The sequence below is a fragment of the Molossus molossus genome, unplaced genomic scaffold (assembly GCF_014108415.1).
Source record: "Molossus molossus isolate mMolMol1 unplaced genomic scaffold, mMolMol1.p scaffold_m16_p_3, whole genome shotgun sequence".
NCBI classification, from domain to species: Eukaryota; Metazoa; Chordata; class Mammalia; order Chiroptera; family Molossidae; genus Molossus; species Molossus molossus.
The window spans coordinates 32,331,885-32,352,175 of record NW_023425366.1 but is presented as its reverse complement, the minus strand read 5'-3'; the positions used below and the strand labels follow the sequence as shown (position 1 = coordinate 32,352,175).

Below are 20,291 nucleotides of genomic sequence, written 5' to 3'. Positions count from 1 at the left end.
TTGGCCCAGGTGACTAGCCAGTCGTTTGTGGGTTACTGGCCTGACATGTTTCCCCTGCACAGGACCATCCTGAGGACCTGGCTTTCCCACAGGGTGTCCTCTCCATTGTCCACCAAAGGGTGCAATGTCACATAAGCTCAAAACCTCCTCCCTCCCCAGTCTGTCCACACTGCCCCAATGGAACCAGTGGAGATGCCTGCTGGGTCCCACCAGCAACTCCAGGAGAGTCTGCAAAGCTGCAAAGCAAGGCCCCTGGGGCTCTGAGGAAGAGGAGACCTGCAGGTCTTCCCCCACCCCCAGGTCCTGGGGTACTTGCACCGTAACTACCCAGGCTCCCCAAGGACTTTTCAAGCAGCCTTCACCTCACCTGTGATCCACAGCTGAACCGAGTTCTCTCACCTGTCCCTAACCCTGGACTTCTCCCTCTAAACTGGATCCCTTTACTGTGTTCCAGGGCCCTGGGGCCCTGAGAGTGGATCCTCTTTCCAAGGTGGACGGACACTGTGCTGTGGCTTCCTCCTCGGTTTGCTGTGAGCGCAACCAGCACCTCCTACCCGCACCAAGACTCCAAACGACCTGACATTCCTACGGCAGGTGTCCAGTGTCTTCAGTGGGGTCCAGATGATCCACCAGGATGTTACTAGAACATTCCCCAGGTCTCACCAACTCCTACCATACACCTCAGTTTTTCACTTCTTGATTATTTGGCCAATGATTTGACAATGTGAAAGGACTTCATAAATCTTTGGCTTTTCCCGATTTTGCCTGAAGCCTCTAAGGCTGGACAGCTCCCAACCAGGGACAAGTGGATAAAGCACCTGGGTTGGTCCATCGGCGACCACTACAGGTTTCACTGTAACACAGAAGCTGTGCTCTGGGTACCAGGCATTGTTGTCATGTCTTCACACTTTAGGGTTTGGACTCCCTGGGGTCAATGCCAGGTAGAGATATAAGTACTTTCTGCTGCACTGATAGCTTATTTTATTGTAACACATGAAAGATGTACGACTCTATCCATATGCAGATATTTTGTCATTAGTCAAATGAATCGTTCCTGCAGGTGCCCAAGGAAGGTGGGGACCACTGACGTCTTTCTGTCGACTGTATAGTCTGAGTCTTAGATGCAACTAAAAATAGCTCTCGAAGATGAAAATTTTCAATATACCGACTTTTTTTGGGGGAGGGGGTTGTTTGTTTGTTTTTGTTTTTTGCATAAGGGCAAAATAGTGCCTATTTAATCTCTGAAATTTGCTTAGTTTGACTCTTTGCTTTAAATATACTTTTTTTTTTTTTTTTTGCTCTGATTTTTGGTCAGTAAAACTGGAGTAGAGGCCAATTACCCAGTTGGTTCAACTGCCTGATTTTCTGTGCAAAAAGGTGATTGATTTTTTGCAACAGACTAAAAAAATAAATCCATGTTATCGCCCTAAACATCCTTGTGAGGTGATTGTTTTTACCTACCAGCCCAAAATCAAATCCATCTGACCTCTTGCCCAACTATTCTCTTGTGTCAATGTCAGCAGCCTAAACATCTAAACAATTAGTTTTAAATATTGTAGAGTAATTAAAGTTTCTATGATTCAATCAATAGCGCCTCAAGGCTTGATTCTGTGTAGCCATTTGGCACAGCTGGCCCAGACACGCAGAAGCAGAATTGTAGAACCGCAGTGGGCTGTGCATTACGTTCTTCTGGGTCCTCAAAGTCTTGGAAGGACTCCCCTCTCCTAACACCGAGAAGGCCTGCCAAGGACAGTGGTGTTCACACTTGTGGCAGATAGATATAAAGGACCTGCTGACTCTGCAGAGACATCAGCTGGTGGTTCCCTCAGGACAGGATCACTCCCTACAAATGCCACTCGCTCTAGACCTTCACTGCCTCTGCGTGCACCAGACCTCCCTGGACCTGGGGCGTTGTCCAGGAGTGTCACCTGCCCAAGGCATCTGTGGCTCCAGCTCCCCAGACACAATCCTCCTGGACCGTTCTCCTGTGGGGTCCAGAGCTTCAAGCTCACTGCGATCCCACTGCCTGGGTCCGACCTGGGCTCCACTGCTGACTGCCGGTGTGACCTTCAGGCAGGATCTCGTCTCTCTCTGTCTACTTATAAAATGCGGATAAAAACCCATGGCTGATAACACTTTTCTACAATTCCCAAAACCAAAATCTCTGAAAAGTGGTTTTATATCATTTACCTGGCAGCAAAGCATGACCTGACCTGACCCGGTTGTGAAGCACTGACCAGAACGGCCAGGAGAAGCATCAATATATTCCTTTCACCCACATGTCATCGCAGCATCATTACAGGAATTGGCCATGAAGTGTGGCCCCCAGACCCTGCAGGGGCATCATGTAACATACAGGACATGCCACATATGACCAATCTACAATCTGAAAGTCTTCAATTCCAAAACCTTCCTTATCTCCAATTCTGATTTTACATAAAAAAGTGTTGGCTCTGGCACCTATAAATGCTCTTTGTGAGGACCAGATAGGTTGCTTCGTGTCACTTAATACAGTCTCTGAAACATAGTGAGTGATGTCAAAATATGAAAGAATTCTTGTGATTATTTTTCTTTTTTTGAATTTCTTTTTCCTTTATTGATTTTAGAAAGAGAGGACATGAGAGAGAGAGAGAGAGACAGAAACATCGATGAGAGAGAACATCAATTGGCCGCCTACTGCATGAAGCCCACTGGGGATCGGGCCCACAACCTGGGCATGTGTCCTGACCAGGAATCGAACCAGCAACTTTTTGGTGCATGGGTTGATACTCAAACACTGAGGCACACTAGCTGGACTGGATATTTTTCTTTTCTTTTTTTTTTTATCCTCACCCGAGGACATTTTTTTACTTTATTTTATTTTTTTGATATTTTGTTCAGATAGAGTGGGAGGGAGAGAGAGAAAGAGAAACATTGACGTGAAAGGGACACATCGAGTGGTTGCCACCCACACAACCCAACCAGGGCCAGGGACAAACTGCAACCGAGGTACACGCCCTTAGCGGGAACCGAACCCAGGTGTCTCGGGACCGCGGGCCGATGCTCTAACCGCTGAGCCAAACCGGCCAGGGCTGGATATTTTTCTTTAAAGTGGCACCTATTCATCTTACAGCTGGATCCCAAGTTAGTGACTGCCAATCTGTGGATTCAATGAGCTGACCCAGGCCCAGAACCAGACATTGTCCATCTGAAGATACAACTACCAGCTCTAGAAGGGCTGGGCTCTTTCTGTCCCCACTGTAAGCTCAAAGTCCCTTATAAAACTAGCACAGAGTGGGTGCTCAGCAAAGACCACTGAACGAATGGATTCAGTGAATCCATTGAATAGATGGCTGACCAAACAGAAAGAATGTAACAGATAGTGAACTCATGAAATGTAAATATATTCCTAAAGTATGCCTAGAAGCTCCAGATTCCATCTGAGCATACACTGAGTTGTCTGGGACTACCCTGGTGGACAGATTATGGTAGAAATGGTTATCAATAGGTCATCAGCCTATGAATACACACATATTACAATGACTATCTTGGTGTGGATTTTAGCTTTGATTAGCTAAAATCAAAGGAGGACAGAGACTGCCCTGGCCGGTTTGGCTCAGTGGTTGGAGCGTCGGCCTGTGGACCAGAGAGTCCTGGGTTCAGTTCCCGCTAGGGGCACATACAAAAAAAAAAAAAAAAAAAGGACAGAGACTAAGCTTGGATCTTGGATATATGGACAGTCAACCCCGCCCACCCAGAAGAGATAGACATGGACAGTAAATTTGAAACATACTCTAGAGATAGAGGTAGAACATTATGCCCCTTATAATTTTGACATCCCAGCAGTCTGGAGATTTGAAGCTGACTGCCAGGAATTTGCACTGCAAATATAAAAAAAATATTTGAATATTGTTTTACTCATGGGAACTCCAATATCTATATTTAGTATCTACATAGTATCAAGATACCAAGATCACTTGTTCATGAAGCTCAGCCTTCACCAGAAGCACCTGAAGAAGGGCTTATTAAGCCATGGAGTGCTGAGTCCCACTCAAAGAGGCTCTAATTCTGTAAATCAAGGTGTGGCCTGAGAATCTGTATTTCTCTTAAGTCCCCAGGTGATGCTGATCTGGGAACCCCACTTGAGAACCACTAATATAGATGTCAAACACTGACTCCTAGCATTTATACTACCAAAGCATAAGGTGCTTGGGATCCAGATTTCTCCAGTCTGTTTCTGAAACATTATTTGGCCAATAGCAGAAAATATCAGAAATCAATTAGAATGTAGTTAAAAGAAAGAACTTACCTCCACACCTTTTCTCTTCTACGCTACTGGATCTAGCCACAGATACTTCTGGGGAAAAAAAAAATCCAACCACAATGTGTAAATGGTATGGGGAAGAAAGATCACATTGGCAATTCATTTACAAAATGTCTAATGATATTTAGTTTTATGTGAGTCAAACTTCCAAAAGCCTGATCTTTAAAAAAAAAAATATATATATATATATATATATATTTTTTTTTTAATCAACCTGAGCTATATTTGGTCAAGGTCATCTTGATTGGGAAGGGTGAGACTCATCATCACAGATAGAAAATGCAATAGTCCTCTGAGCTAAAACCAGGGCACCAGTTTCAAAGGAGGCCAGACAATGTGCAGATTTTCTGTTAGAATCCATTCCGCCAGCTGTGGAACCCTGCAGTGTCTGCCTGTGGTGTTCCTGCCTCAGATCTTTTGTCTCATCAAAGCCCATGTTGTCATATTCCCTACAGAGGGGTCCAATCCACCAGAGCTGCAAGGAAATGGCCAGGACAAATACAGTCCCCACGCATACCCTGCCATGCTCCATGTGCCACACCAGCGTGAGAAGTCCACCTATACAGTGAAACACTATTTCAGGAGGCCAGAAACGTTCTTCCCCTATACTGATTTTTTTATTAGATAACAAGAGTTAAAATTGTATCTCTGATTATAAAGGAAAACAACAACAATAAACATTGCAGTTTCCTACCATATATGACTGAAATGGCCTATAGGGCTAAGGCTAATACTTTTCTCTAAAACATTATCATGGAGGAAAATGAGTTATTACCTATTATTGTTTTGTAGGAGGTTGGTCTCTGCTTTGGTCCACATCTCAGTCCTAACCCACACAGTGGGCATTTGTGAAATGATGTAATAGTTTATACACCAGACCTACAGTGAGCAGGTGACAGGTGACTACCTACCACTGATAACTAAACATCAATTTGACATGGAAAAGCCAGTGGCAAGAGGATCAGTCACCCCTTCTCCAAGATAAGAACATGATGGGTTCCTCTTCACCAAAAACATGAAGGTTTCACAAAGAGAACTCCCCTTTTTCTCTCTGCAAACACGTGCACACAAGCATTGCCAAGACATTTTCCTTAATAATTAAAATAACCAAATATGCCACTTTCACTTTTTGAGCAAAATCTTCTGCACATGCTACCGTCAATAAATTATAGAAGACAATTCTGTGCTAAAACTATGTCTATGGTTAAAAGAATCTTAAAACTCACAGCCTACATTCAAATCAAAACCTGTGGTTATGTATAAATCTACATTTTAACCACTCTGACACTACAAGAGTTGATGGAATCATCTCTGTTTTACCAAAAGGGATCCCCAAGAAAAGTTAAAACTCTAACGGATGACCTATTTCCTCGTTGAATGTGGGCAGTGATTTTGCTCACACTCTGCTCTTACCTGGGATGAAATTGGAATCAAAAATACATGGCCGGCTCTCGGTGGTGTTTCCAGAACACTGGCTGCCCACAGGGAACAGCAGGATGCACTGGCGGGCACGGACCTGGACTCCGGATACATCACACTCAGACCAGTCTGACCACTCCGACCAGCTCTCTGCAGGGACAGACATGGGGAGAGGAGGCAGCAAGGCCACTAAGATCAATCAACCTGGAATCAATGTCACATTACAGATAGGACTGGAAGTCCTCCTATCAGATTTAATGGGTCTGTATATAAATAAGATGTACTCCTATCTCTTAAAAGTCCCATAGATAAAATACACATGAGCATGAATAAAACAACTGGTATATCACCGACCTGAAATAATGCACCTGAATCACATTTGCTGAAACCACATTATTTTAATGCTTTAAAGTAATTGAATTAGACACTCAATAAGCTAATCAATGATATCCAGCTGTGCAGACCATCAGTGGCCAGGGAGCAGAAATCATCCGGACAGATACCTTTTCCACCAGGGCAATGCTTCTCTGCAAGGCAGCCCCCAAAGGCTTTCCTGAGGAAGTGCCCCGGCTCCACGCTCAGGCGAGAGCAAAAGCGGTGTATTCACGAGAAAGCCTGGTTCTGCATTCATGAGAACCCCACACTGCAAGCGTTCTCTTATAAAAACAGACCTGCAGCCTCAAGATGCCAAAGTTGGGCTATACTTGAGGTACAAGTCATTTCATCCCATGTTTGCTGTCACGGAAGCTCATAAGATCAGTGCACAAGTCTTGAGTAGAGGCCAAAAATTGAGTGATCAAAGGATACTTTACCCTGCAGTGGAAGATCTGCCAGGATTTTTTTAAATTCACCTAGGACCGCAGCTGTGTGGTAGGCAAACTCATATTTGAAGTAAGAAGTTTACAAAAATGAACTTTTAATATTATTTATAAAATATTAATCAACATAAAAATATTTTTCTAAGCAATGTTCTTTTTCCCCCTTATTTTAAATGCAAGATATAAGCATCATCTTTGCACTTCAGGGCAAGTTTGGAAATCAAACGTGAGCCTTGATCCAATGGGAAGAGAGATCCAAGGAAAGGGGACAATTTTCCTTTAGAAATCTGTTAAGTGCCAGTTTTCAGAATGACTATGATCATTTGTTTCTAGGCACTTTTCAATATAAATGGAGCTAAAGATCTGCAGGAGTAAGTTAAAAAAAAAAAAAGTAGAAATGTCTCAATGTGAAAGTTAGGTCTCATTTTCATTCCAGTGGTCCTCACACGTCAGAAAACGAAGCTAACTCCTGGATGGGGAGGCTGCAGACGCTCATCCAGTGGGCACCAGGGTCAGCCAGCCCAGGGCTTGGACACCCCAACCCCTGGTCCTGAGGCCCGTTCCTCTGAGGCCGCTTCGCAGATCATCTCCATGCTCCCCACCCTGATTTTCAACAAAATCTCAGATTTCATTATGTGGTTAAATGTTTTACAAAGACTTTGTTATAATCAGTTTCTGCTACGCATTCTGAAACTACGGTAGGGTGAGAACCACTTTACTGCAGAAGGCGTGTTATGAAGCCACTTCCAGGGGGACAGTTGATGGTCCCCTCTTTCAGTCCCCGTGATGTGGCATCATCGATTTCACCGTCTCTAAATCACCATCTTTGTCCCACCGCTTACCCGGGCAGGGCTGCGTGTTGCAGAGTGCCTCCTCAGTGTGCAGCCCTAGACAGATGTCTCCGCCGTAGGCTGGGGCGGGGTTTGTGCACGAGCGGGTCCTCATATAGTGTCCACCACCACACGTCGCTGAGCATTTTGACCAGGGGGACCAGCAAGACCACATGCCATCCACTGGGAAAAGACACAAAGTCACATTGCTTCTGAAATGCAAATCTGACCAATCAGATGAGGCCACAGTGAGAATGTGCACAGCATGACCAATGGCCAGCCAGCTTCCCTTATTAATTGGATTATAGTTTGCTCCAGGACAGGTATAAAGAAAAGGCAACAGGTCCTGTGAAGAAGGACTGTGGGGACGCTCCATAGATATAGAAACTAAACAACTAAACTAAGTCTGTACCATGCAGACTTGATGGTGTGTTTATGTGAAAGACTAAACAGACAACCTGTTGCCTGCAGCCAGACTGCAGGGTGGATGTGAAGGTGAATTTTGTACCTCTAACATTAGGCGGAGCTGGTTCCTGATGAACCCTTACCATGCCTGTGACCCCCCGCATTTTTCCTGCTTTCTCCAGGCTGGGTTTCTGATGCCTGTGGACAGGCCTCCTGAGCTCTGGGTCAGCTAACCCACCTGGATCTTGGTGCTCCCTCCTACATTAGCTGACATTGTTAAACTGACACCTCAGGCCAGCTTCTGTCTGACACTGTCAGATGGGATCTGCTGTTTGTTGAACTCCTGGCTGACCCTCCCTCTTGTCAGCTAGACCTGCCCTATCTTACTGAGTCCCAGAGCCAAGCTGCAGGCCTTTGTCAAGATGACATTAGACCCCAATTAGCAAAAAATAATCATAACCTCAGAAAATGACATAAAAATGCTGACGAGAGACTCACTTTTACAATAAGAAGATAATATCATGTTTTATTTTCTCCGGATCCTACATAAAACAAAACAGAAGCATCCAGGAAAAGGAATGCCAAAATCGTTAAAAACACAAGGCTAGCCCAGTTGGTGTGAGCTGGGCATTGACCCATGCCCAATCCCCAGTGGGGAGCATGCAGGAGGCGGCCAATCAATGTTCTCTCTCATCGATGTTTCTATCTCTCTCTCCCTCTACCTTCTTCTATCTCTAAAATCAATAAAGAAAAAAAAAAAAAAGACACAGGCTGTTTTGGCTAGAATGACCTACTTTATATTTAAATACACACCTTGTGATTTAATACACTTTTATGGAGTAATATGTCTCTTTAGATATAGACATGGGTAAAAAGAAAACATTTTTGAGACATATGAGCAGAAACATCATGATTTTTTTGTTTTTACTTCATTTTATTTTTTTTCATCCTTACCCAAGTACACTTTTTTGCATTTATCTTCAGATAGAGCAAGAGGGAGAGAGGGAGGAAAAGAGAGAGAGAGAGAAACATCGATGTGAGAGAGACACATCGAGTGGCCGCCACCCACACGACCCCAACCAGGGCCGGGGACAAACCGCAACCAAGGTACGTGCCCTTATCTGGAACTGAATCCAGGACTCTCCAGTCCATGAGTCAACACTCTAACCGCTGAGCCAAACTGGCCAAGGCAGAAATATAACGTTTATGATGATATTTTAATTTGCAAAAAGTAAAAAGAGAGCAGAAAAATCATTTGACATGTAACTGGAAATTTTGTGTTTTGATCATTTACCCAGACTTGGAGAATTCAACATTTTCCCCAATAGGCAATAAGCATGTCAGAAAGTAAGAGAATGAATCAGATATCTGACATTAGTTGTAATTCCAGAAAAGGCAGGCAGGCACAGGTTTGCCTAGAAGTTTCAAACTTCCAAACGCCCAACGCATGTCTACTCTCAGAGGGCACTCTTTCTGGCAGTGTTTCTCTATCTGTAACTCGAGCTGAAGCTTGGTTTAAAGTGGGTACGTGTATATGCCCCACACTAAAGCAAAGGTAAGTCTAGTGCCTTAGAACAGCAGGTGTCACAGAGCTCAGATGTTTGAATGTACGCAAGGCAGTCTGGGGCTCAGGAGGGTCTAATATCTCATCTAGATTGGTGATGAAACTGGACTTAGAAGCAACCATGTCATCTGAAAATCCTTGGCTTTTCTATTACATAATGAACCTGCAGATCAATGGCCAGTAGGCATATGAAAAGATGTGTAAAATTATTAATAGGCAAAAAAAATACAAATCAAAACCACAAGGAGATATCACCACACACCTGTGAGGATGGCTATTATAAAAAAAACAACAGATAACAAACAGTAGATAATAGTATTGGCAAGGCTGTGGAGAAATTGGAATCCTTGTACCCTGTTGGTGTAAATGTCAAATGTTGCAGCTGCAATGAATAACAGCATAGTGGTTCCTAAAAACTTTTCTTAAATTTAAAAACTATCATGTGAACCAGCCATCCCACTCCTGGGTATATATCCAAAAGCATTGAAATCAGGATCTCAAAAAGATATCTGTATTTCCATGTTCATTCCATCATTCTTCACAATAGCCCAGACATAGAAACAACATAAACATCCATTGGCAGATGAGTGGATAGTGAACTTGTGGCATACATGCACAACAGGGTATTTCATTAAAATGAAGGAAATCCTGTCATATTCCAAAACATGGATGAATCTGGAGAAAATTATGCTAGTGAAATAAGCCACAGAAAGACACATACTGCATGGTTCCCCTGATTTGTGAAATCTAAAATCGTCAAGCTCATCGAGGTAGAGTTGGGGGAGGGGAAATTAAAGACATGCTGTCAACAGGTATGACGTCCCAGTCAGGTAGCATGAATCTGCTGTGCAAGACTGTGCCTAGAGCTAACAACACTGTATTGTTAACACACTTCAGTCTGAAGAGTCTGTCCCTCGTTAGCCTCTCACTGTTTCCTTCTCACTCCCACTTACTGTTTTTTATGAAAAAAGACAAAATGAACTATGTTATTTGAATCTCAGTACGATTTAGTAAACAGCACCACCTGTATATAGTCTCTGCCTTGGTCAGCCAAGGTCTGGAATCCTTAGTTCTGAATGAAACATGGACTGAAAAAAGGAGCAAAGGAGAAACAGCAAGCTATGTCTCAGGGTGCAGGTAAATTACGTAGGTGAAGGGACCAGAGGGATCAACCCGCAAGACGTTGAAAAAAATAACTTTACCTTGTTGCAATTTATCATACACGTTAGAACCGGAGATCAAATCTAAAAGATATTTTACATTCACCTAGTTTGCTTAGATTTATTTTCAAACTTAATCATAATGAGGCAGCTTTTTTAAAACTAAAATACAGTGCCCCTTTGCATGTGTTTACTATGGACTCAACAGGGCTAAGGGAGAGTAAATTCATAAGGAGGAGAATGTCTGAAATGTGGTAAAAATAGCCTATAATCGGACCTCCTCAGCGCTGAGCAGCTCTGCATCCAGAGCCCCGAAGGCCTCTGACCCTCCTTGATGGGTCACATGCTGTCACGTGATCAGGACTTTTCTAGGAGGTGGGGGAGAGAATTGACATTTGCCCAGTTCAGCCCTGGGAACCCACCCATGCCCAAGTGGAAAGTGAAGGGGCCACTCTGAAAGTTTCCACAACCCTCCAGGGGTGGGGAACCTATTTTCTGCCAAGGGCCATTTGGATATTTATAACATCATTCATGGGCCACAGAAAATTATCAACTTAAAAATTAGCCTGTTCTATTTGGTCAGGCTAATGGGGTGAGACGTATGATGTTGGCTGGTATTGATTCCTCTGGCCTTGTGGGGCCCTTGGTCCGGACGTTCCCCACCCCGCTCTATGGAATCTTGGCTTTCAGAAAGAAAATAAGGACAGAGCTATTTCAAGATAGTAAGGTTATATACACATGATATTGTCTTGACAATCAAATCAACTAAGATAAAAACAGCCACCAGATCATGCCACAATGGGTGTCTCTGACACGGGCACTTAGCCTGCCCTGAAGGACAGGGCAGCGTCCCGGCATCTGCTGACAGCCACGAGGACTCGTGTCTGGAGCCTGGGAAGTGAGAGTACACAGAGGGGTCCTGATGTTCCCATATCACCCTGCCTGCTCGGTTTACTGCACAAACCCTGATCTAATGATGCGGCCCCATGGGCATCCTCCTAGCCCTGGTGGGTGGTGGTGGTGGGCGGTGGGGAGGGGGGGATCCTCCACTCTCCGTGCTGGGGCTGTGGGAAAAAGCTGGCTCTGTGACCTTTCCCAACCCCTCAGCATCACTGGGCTGGGAAAGCTGGATGGTCAGAGGGAAGAGTCTCCTGAGGCTGGAGAAATCCTGGCAGAGACGGCTCAGGAAGAGCAGGACAGCTGCACCAGCAGGGACGTTACCAAGAGCCTCAGCTACAAAGCTGGGAACTGTGTGTTTTCAGTGTAATGTACATATTTACACACCCACCCCCTCGCCATCCATCCATCCACCTACCATTCATTCATCCATCCATGCACCTATTCATCCATTATCTATCCATCATTTTCCCACCATTCGCCAATCTATTTACCCATCCACCAAATGCTCACTGAGCACTGCTTCAAGTCAGTTTCTTTTTCAAAGAACTCAGCAAGTTGCTTATACCTATTGAAAAAGATGCTACACTTTCAAGCTTCTGTATCTTTGAAAACACTGTACCTGGTGTTTGGAATGACCACCCACCCCATTTCTGATACCTAAGTGTCTGCTTGGCCATCTCCTCTATCCCTCAAGACTCAGCTCAGGGGCAGCCTGCTCAGGGTAGCTGATTCCAGCTCAGTGGGTCCTTGGCTGATGTAACACCGCATCTTCTCACCAGCCCAGTAGCTGGTGACCATACTGGTTGGCATCATTCACAGGCTGCCTCCTTACTGAACTCCAGGCACCTTCTGACCTGGACCATATCACTGCACCTTTCTTTACTCTGTGAAATAGACTATGCAAAAATGTTTGCTGGTAAATTGAATAAATTTGCTTGCTTTCCCATCATTCAACAGTTACTGGTAGGTGTTCCTGGGGTGTGCCAGGCCCGTGCTGGGAGCTAGGGCAGCACACACCATGACCCTAGTCAAAGGCAGCACACACAGCTGGAGGCCAGCACTCAGGACGGCCCCAGGCATCAGGTGACAGGTCCTCTGACTAAGGGAAGGTGGGGCGGGGGGAAGTGATGAAGGTGAAAGGGCCCCACCCAGAGCTGGGGCCGGAGGGATGCAGACAAGACAGGGGTCCGTGGGGCTGTGTTAGCAGATAATGCCCTGTGTAGAGGACAGGGGCTCCCAAGGCTCTTTTAGCTCATTTTATGCACTCTGTGCTTGTTTGGGAATTCCGTGAAATGAAAAGCCAGGTCTCAGGAGGAAGACCCAGAAACACAGCTTCTGTTGGCCTCCAGGAGAGAGAAGTGGAGAGACTCCTGCTGACGGACTGGCTGGCTGGGCCCTGGTGAGTCACCCTTGATAACTGTCACCCTGGAACAGGAATCTGTGGTGAACAGAGGCAAGTTCCTGCAGGCCTGGGCCCATCAGAGCCTGGGAGGGGGTTAGCCTCCACTTTCAAGGACAGGACACCTCTCTCCTGACCATGGCAGTAGGGCTGACTTTTTCATTAGGCACAGTGCCTAGGGCCCACGATCCTCAGGTGCTCATAAGAATGTTTCCATTTCTATTAAATTGGAAGAAATAAATGAATATAATATAGCCTAAATTATATTTGTTTTTATACCAATGCAGTTGGAAAATACAATCTATGATTTATATATGTGCCTGTGAATTGTGTGTGTGTGTGTGTGTGTGTGTGTGTAAATATACAAGCATACCTCATTTTACTGTGTTTTGCTTTATTGGGCTTACAAGGTAGATGGCAAGACCCTTCACCAGAAAGATTACAATTTGCTGAAGGCTGAGATGATGGTTAGCATTTTTCAACAATGAAGTCTTTTTTAATTAAAGTATGTACAATGTTTTTTTTTTTTAGATATAATGTTATTGCTCACTTAATAGACTACAGTATAATGTAAACATAACCTTTATGTGCACTGGGAAGACAAAAATGTGTATGACCTGATTTATTGCATTATTTGCTTTATTGGAACTGAACCCTTACTGTCTCCAAACTATGCCGTTCTCTTTCTCTCTCTCATATACATGAGATAGAAACACAAAGCAAGGGCAGCTGGTTGAGCCTCACTAGACCAGAAGGTCGTCCAAGGCTCTTGATTTTTTCAGATCTTTTCCAGATTCCTCCATCCACTTACCTGGACAGGGCAAAATGTTGCACTCCTGGTACTCCAGGGATGGGCCCAGGCAGGGCATGCCCCCGTACTTGGGCTCAGGGTTGTTGCAAACCCGCTTCCGGTTCCGAATGCCCCTGCTACAGTCGCGGCTGCACTGTGACCACGATGTCCAGGCTGACCAAGCCCCGTTGACGGTGTGGGCAGAGTACCTCCCGGCATGCAGGAAATCACCAGAAAGGCCTGCCAAGGAAAAGGCTAAACTGTTAGTTCTAGAGTTGAACGTTTCTTGCACTTCAAAACCCCAAATTACAAAAAGAAGCTGCTGAGTAATAACCTCCTGTAACTCATGTGTCCTTCTCTGCAGTTACTATTAAATACAGGTACAAATACGATCTCGTTTTGTGAATGTGGCAAAGTCCTCACACAGGTCATAGGCCCTGTATTTGTAATTCACTTATTTTTCCGAGAAACTTTTTACAAAGAAAACACAAGTTTCTCACTTCCCTTGGGAATTCTACACAACCTGCCCTTGAACTCACCATCGAGAATATGGTCTAGGAAAACAGAACAGGATTCGGACATTTTACACCTGGTCTTTAACCCGTTAACCTTTGCAAAGTGGAGTAAGTCTGGTGAAAGGCATAGGTTTCAGGTTTCTGAATCACAGGTCGTGGAGACACGTCAGTTCCAGAATCCTGCAACGGGGCCAAGCTCATGGCCTGGCACCCAGCCCATCCCTGAGTAACCTTGTTATGTGGCAAATGCTCCCATGATGTTCAGAGCAGACTTACTAGCAAGACATGCGTACCCAGGAACACATGTAGTTATGGAAGCAGCAGTAATTGGAGGGGAGGGGAGGCTTGTCTTGGTAGAAACAGACCCTGAAGACTGTGTCAGGTTTGCTCAGAGAGCACTTTGCACTTAAAGTCACTTAATTAGCCACAGTCAAAATTCCTGTTCAGTTTACTGAACAAGGCACCCACTTAAATATTTAAAAACATTCACTCATTTTCTCAAATGCAGGCAGAGTGACATAGGTTAATAAAAAACTCTCCAAGTATGCACCAAAGTTCAGGTTAAGTGTGGGAGGCAAATATGCCAACAGTTCTAAAATTATTGCCAACTAATTTTGTTGTTATTTAAAAACTGGACCAGAAACCAAGGCAGGATGCTCTTTAGAGAAAATGGATTAGAAATGTCTTACTGTGATGAACCAGTACTTTGTGGTTAATCAATAAAGGACAACTATTCACAATTAAGCCTCATTTTGAGTGGTTAGAGGCAAATATATTCACTTGTGTATTTTCAAGATATCAATACCAAACATGTGTGGCTGGTCTTTAGAAGCTGAAGCTATTAAGACACAAGAAAGATGAAGTCTTTTTAAAGCAATGCCCATGATATACTTTTAGAGGAAATACAGAATATATTTTATACTAGTGCATTAAATTTGTCCTTACTTTATATTACTAGCATTTAAAACAAATATTAGCTTTGGTTTTGTATTTGAGAATGGAATACAAAATCTATTTTCAGAAAAGAGAATAAAAATGTATAGAGAAACATGATTAGTCATTTTCTTTTCATTTTTACTTTGATATCATAAAAAAATAAGATAGTTCATAGCCAGCTCTGAAATAAGGGAGTAAGTGAATGGTGTTTATTTGTTTTATTTAAATTGCAGACTTATTCACAAATTTCTTTACTAAAGCCGACTTCTCCGCCCCACCCCCATCCCCAACCAAGAAACAGTGAGCAAGCTTGTTAGTTGCTGAGCAACATTATTAAGCAGGATGGTTTGAGGTGAGGCTTTAATGTCATTAACTTAGCAGATAGTTAATGTCAGCCAAAGCAATATGACTAGGAATGGTTGTTGATGTCAGCTGTTGGTCCTCCAAGCATCCAGGCTGGCAGCTGAGCTGCCTGGCTGCTCAGCTCCCAGGAGACATGAAGTTCTGGGACATGTGTGCAGCTGGTCTGCTCATGGCCACTCGTTGAAGAGCTTCTCTCAGGCCCTGTGGGAGACGATTTTTTGCACCTCCGTGGATTTATTCCACCGGCATCAATCCAACATGATGAGTCACCAGCTCCGTGGTTCCTCAAGGCCAAGGGTCTAAAGCTCCTTCTCTAAAAAGAACACTACGTTGGCCTATGTGGCTCAGTTGGTCAGGCGTCATCCCATACTCCAAAGGTTGCCAGTTCGATTCTCTGTCACGGCACATCCCCGGGACAGGGCGCGCAGGAGGCAGCTGATCGATGCTTCACTCTCACATCAATGTCTCTCTCTCTCTCTCCCTCTCCTTTTCTCTCTCTCTAAAAACCAATAACAATATTTTAAAAATAAAGATGACATTGATGGAGACTGTGTTTTCTCTATCATATTCATTTTGGGAGAATAAGGTGGAATTGTAAACACAGAAGCACTGAGAAATGTTTGGAGGTGGTCGGGGGAAGGTATTACTACCACTGTTCTCATCAAACCGTCTGTGAGGTGAGGCCCCACCTGTGAGCAATTGTTTGCGTGTTTGTTTTAGAACTGGCCAGAATTTGTTACATTAGATGAGAATGGTAGAGGAGATGAAAAAGGATGCAGAAATGCCCAGGCAGAGGATGGACTTTCTGGTCTACCCTAGAGCTCCCCCACACTATTAATATGTCATTGAAGGGATTTACACAAATACAAGGGGAAAAGCAATTTCAAAGACTATTAGAGGATTCTCACATGGTGTACTCGTAAACATCCTTTTATATATTGATAAACACAAAGAGGCACTTCTGTTTTCTTTATCCACTTTTGAGATAAACAAAAGAAAAGCTTATTGCAAATGTTAGTGCCAAAAGACCTACTATGGAAGGTCACTGACCCTTCCTGATATTTTCTAAGTAAATCTCCCACACATTTTGCGGACTTGCTATAAATCTAGTGTTATTTTGAACTGCCACAGGACCATCCCAATATGTAACTAAATTTTTACAGTAAAGCTGTTTCCTATCAATTTGCTATATAGCCAGTGCTGCCCCAGAGGGATCATTGTTAGATGGCTGAACCATAAGTCATAGAAAGGAAAGATCTGCCCTCGCTCTTCTATGAAGCTCTTCTAGAGAAAAGATTACACGCTCGTCCGTGGACGTGGATCAGTCCCTGCAAGTCCCCACTCACCATCCGTGGAGCAGCCGCTGGTTCCGTCACTAGAGCAGTACCGCATTTCAATTCTCTGTCTTCCCACTTCCAGCAAATTTGGATCAGGAAGGCGGGCTTTGCATGTGTATCGAAATCGCTGCTCATAGTGGCCCCCGTTGTCAGAGATGTTGACGGGTGTCCAGGGTGTCCAGGGCGTGGTCTTCTTCAGCTCAGGGCATGGGTTGGTATTACAAGGCTGGTACTCCTGGGAGACAGAAGGCATGGTGTGTGCTCATTATACAGTATAAATAGAGCCAGGAATTGTGTTCCTCTAGCAAAACACAGGGGTCTCTAAAACTTCAGATCTTTAAACACCCATCAGCTATTCTACAAGGTCTAAAACACATTTTTGCTATATTAGGCATTTAAGGGAATGTTCAGCTTTCAACTCAACTCCAAAGGATCTGCACAATTTCTCCTGCACCAACAGTGAAAATGAGACAAGGAACATAATTGTATGTGAATAAAAATCATGATTCCCATGTAAATCATCTTCCTTTCACATAATAAGTTACCAAAATTGCTGATTATTCTGATGTCAAATTTAGCTGCCTTCTCTAAAAGATTAAAGTTAAAATAATAGCACCAGTATGTTCAGTTTGTGACTAATGAATGTTGTAAGCTCTGGAATCACAGATTCAAAGTTATAGGCTGGTAGGTATCCAAATGATACCAGCATATACAACTTTTGGTGGACAAGTAGTCTTCACAAGATTTCCCTGGTTAGAACCCCAATGACATTTGTCAGTTTCATCTCTCTTCCCTCACACCAGGTATCTCCCTGTACAGGTTGGAGGGTCCTGGGAGCTGGGCAGAGATCTGAAGTGTTGGCAGTACAATGAGTGTTGGGGATTGGAATTTAAGACTATAATTATGAAGGTCCATCTGAAGCACTAAAATATTTATTTGGCAAACATTTTAAACAGCATGCTTCCAGAAATAAGGCCAAATTTAAGGGGTAATGGGTTGGAGTTTGGGCAGAGCACACCACCATGATTCCTCCATTTGACAACAAAAGATATTTCCTTAGCAGGAAAACCCACAACATGCAATACACTCAACTGTGGCCATACTTCTAAAATTATTTTTATCAATGGCAAACATAGACATAAAATAAAAGTTAAACTGCTCTCCAAGCTGTATTATTAGAAAAGAGAGCTGTTGCAGGCTTCCCCCATCAGTTTTAGTTAGACATTTTGATATGTATCCCAGAGAGCGAACAAGAGCATTTTCCACCAGGCACTGTCCAAGTACTGTGCACTATGGAAAACGAGGATTTAACTTTTAACTCCCTTCCTGACTCTCTGTCCTCAACATTGATGCATCCTTCTCACCTCCCACCATCTTAATGGGGTTAAGCTACACTTTGGTTAGGTCAAAATCCAGGGCTTGCACTTAGCACGAGCGGAATGCTCTGCACACCCGAGTGGTGTAAACCATGGCTGGTTTCTGTTTCCTGCCTAGTTCCCTTCTAATCCAAGTTAAGGGTTCATCTGTTTAGGGGATGGTTGTTTAGTTTCTATGAGCATGACATCAGTTCACCCCTGTCATGTGTTCTGACACAGTAAGAATTGTCTTTGTGGTTTCTGGCTTGATAAAGTATCCCTTTAATATTTTATTAGTGAATTTCCAGTAAGAGAGAAAGCCATGTGTCCACACCACCAGCTTTACCTGGAATCCTATTAAAATCATGATTGTGTCACTCTTCTAATTATTCTAACTAGGTTTCTTTACTCATAATCCATCTTTTTAATCATTTTTACAAGGGACAATACTCTGGAGTTCTCTTGTTGGTGACATCATAGGCTTTTAACAGAAAGTGTGTAAAGTGATCACTGCTTCTCTGATGCAATAGCCTCTCATCTTTCCTTCCCCAGCCCATGGGTGCTGCTCATCTCCACAACAACACACAGTGGAAGATAGATGACCGCATTTTCCTCTGTTTATAGCATCTTTTATTACGGCATCTTTTGGATGCTGCCTCCCACATGAAAAAATAGCCCCAATTCAGGCCATAAACTCAATCATGTGAGAAACTAGACAGGACACGTGTGAGCGCTCTCATTTTCACTTGCAATGGAAGCCACGTGCTAGGAATGCAGTAAACCTTCTCTGGGGTCTCCAGGCGCCGTGTGGCAGCACTTCGTCCCCAGGCTGGAATGCCATATGTGACTGTCCTCCCCTTCCTGACTCTGTGCCAGCCCGGCTGGGCCAGCGTCCAGGGCTCCGTGCTGAAACAAACTAAAGCATATGTCATGTATAGAGAGACTCATTTTAAAAAATGCAGGCTTATAAGCTCAACGTCCCTTATAAAATCTTATCATCTCACATCTTAAACAAAAATAGAAGGTATTTCCAATAATTCTTAGCTTCCTTGCACAAAAGAATTCATCTTTTCTATGGAGATGAAGGTGCATTTGTGGGATATATGAGTAACAAATATATTTTAAAGCTGCTCATGTGCCCCAGTTGGCCTCTGTGTGCTGGTGACATGCCCAGTAGGGCGGGGTCACGTGTGCCAGAGGTGGACACAGCTCAAGGATGAAGATCAATTCAGGCTCATTAAACCTGAACCTCTGATAACAAAGTCTGTTCTCCTGTTCATTAACTTCTCAAAGCACAGATTTCAACACAAGACACATGACTTGCTCTTTTTACTGCATTTTGAGGTTTCATATGATGCATTGACTTAAAACATCAAATTATGAAATGCTGAGAAATGGTATGACCAATATGTTTTATATTAATGACCAAAATTATGACGTGATTCAAGTCAATGGTGAGTAATTATACGACTTAATGGAGTCTGTTTGTTACAATTTACTGTTGAACTGTTGCTGGAAGTCCTCATATTTGAATGGAACTTGAACAGCATTACATTTAATGTTACAGAAAGAAGTTATTTTAAAAGTAGTTTCAGGGAGCTAATTACTATTACTTTCCACATAGGATTCTGAATATTCTGGTGGAAAATATTATGTAAGAATGGTTACTGAAAGTAACCCTACGTCTGGAGACACACACACACACACACACACACAGTATTTATATACAATGACATATTATCCAACCATGAGAAAGAAAGAAATCCTGCCACTTGAGATAACTCAGATGTGTTAACAGACACCTCTTGCAGATACCAAGTCAGAGAGAGAGAGAGCTGTCCCCACCTCGATTCTTGTTATGCTGTGTGAATGAATTCAAACAAGTGACTCCAGATGATTGCATTGTAATAAAGCCAATTTGTTTAAAAAAAAATTAAAGTAAGCAAATTGATTAAAGAAGCAAGGCCAACAAATCTACTACACTACATCTGAGCTGGGACCTAGCGGGGCTTTCCCAGCTAGTCAGAAAAAGTAATGTGGTTGTGGTTCAAGGGGTTATATACCCTCTGCCTATAGATTTTAAAATTCCTTTGCTAGATATACTGGTGCAGGTTAACTCTGAAGGTTTCTTTGCCTTTTACTTTGTTATGGAGTTCCCAGAATTTATGAGAAGCACCTGGTAATTAAATCCGGACCT

At 43.5% G+C, this 20,291-nt stretch overlaps 1 protein-coding gene across 1 annotated transcript in view; it reads right to left on the bottom strand.

Moving 5' to 3' along the window:
* SEMA5A (semaphorin 5A) overlaps nt 1-20,291 on the bottom strand; it is a 428,940-nt gene that overhangs the window by 7,024 nt on the left and 401,625 nt on the right. Inside the window, exons 17-21 of the mRNA XM_036280207.1 lie at nt 16,749-16,974; nt 13,610-13,828; nt 7,383-7,553; nt 5,717-5,872; nt 4,289-4,336 (exon numbers count right to left, since the gene is read on the bottom strand). Of these exons, the coding sequence (XP_036136100.1) occupies nt 4,289-4,336; nt 5,717-5,872; nt 7,383-7,553; nt 13,610-13,828; nt 16,749-16,974 (820 nt within the window). The remainder of the gene's footprint in view (nt 1-4,288; nt 4,337-5,716; nt 5,873-7,382; nt 7,554-13,609; nt 13,829-16,748; nt 16,975-20,291) is intronic.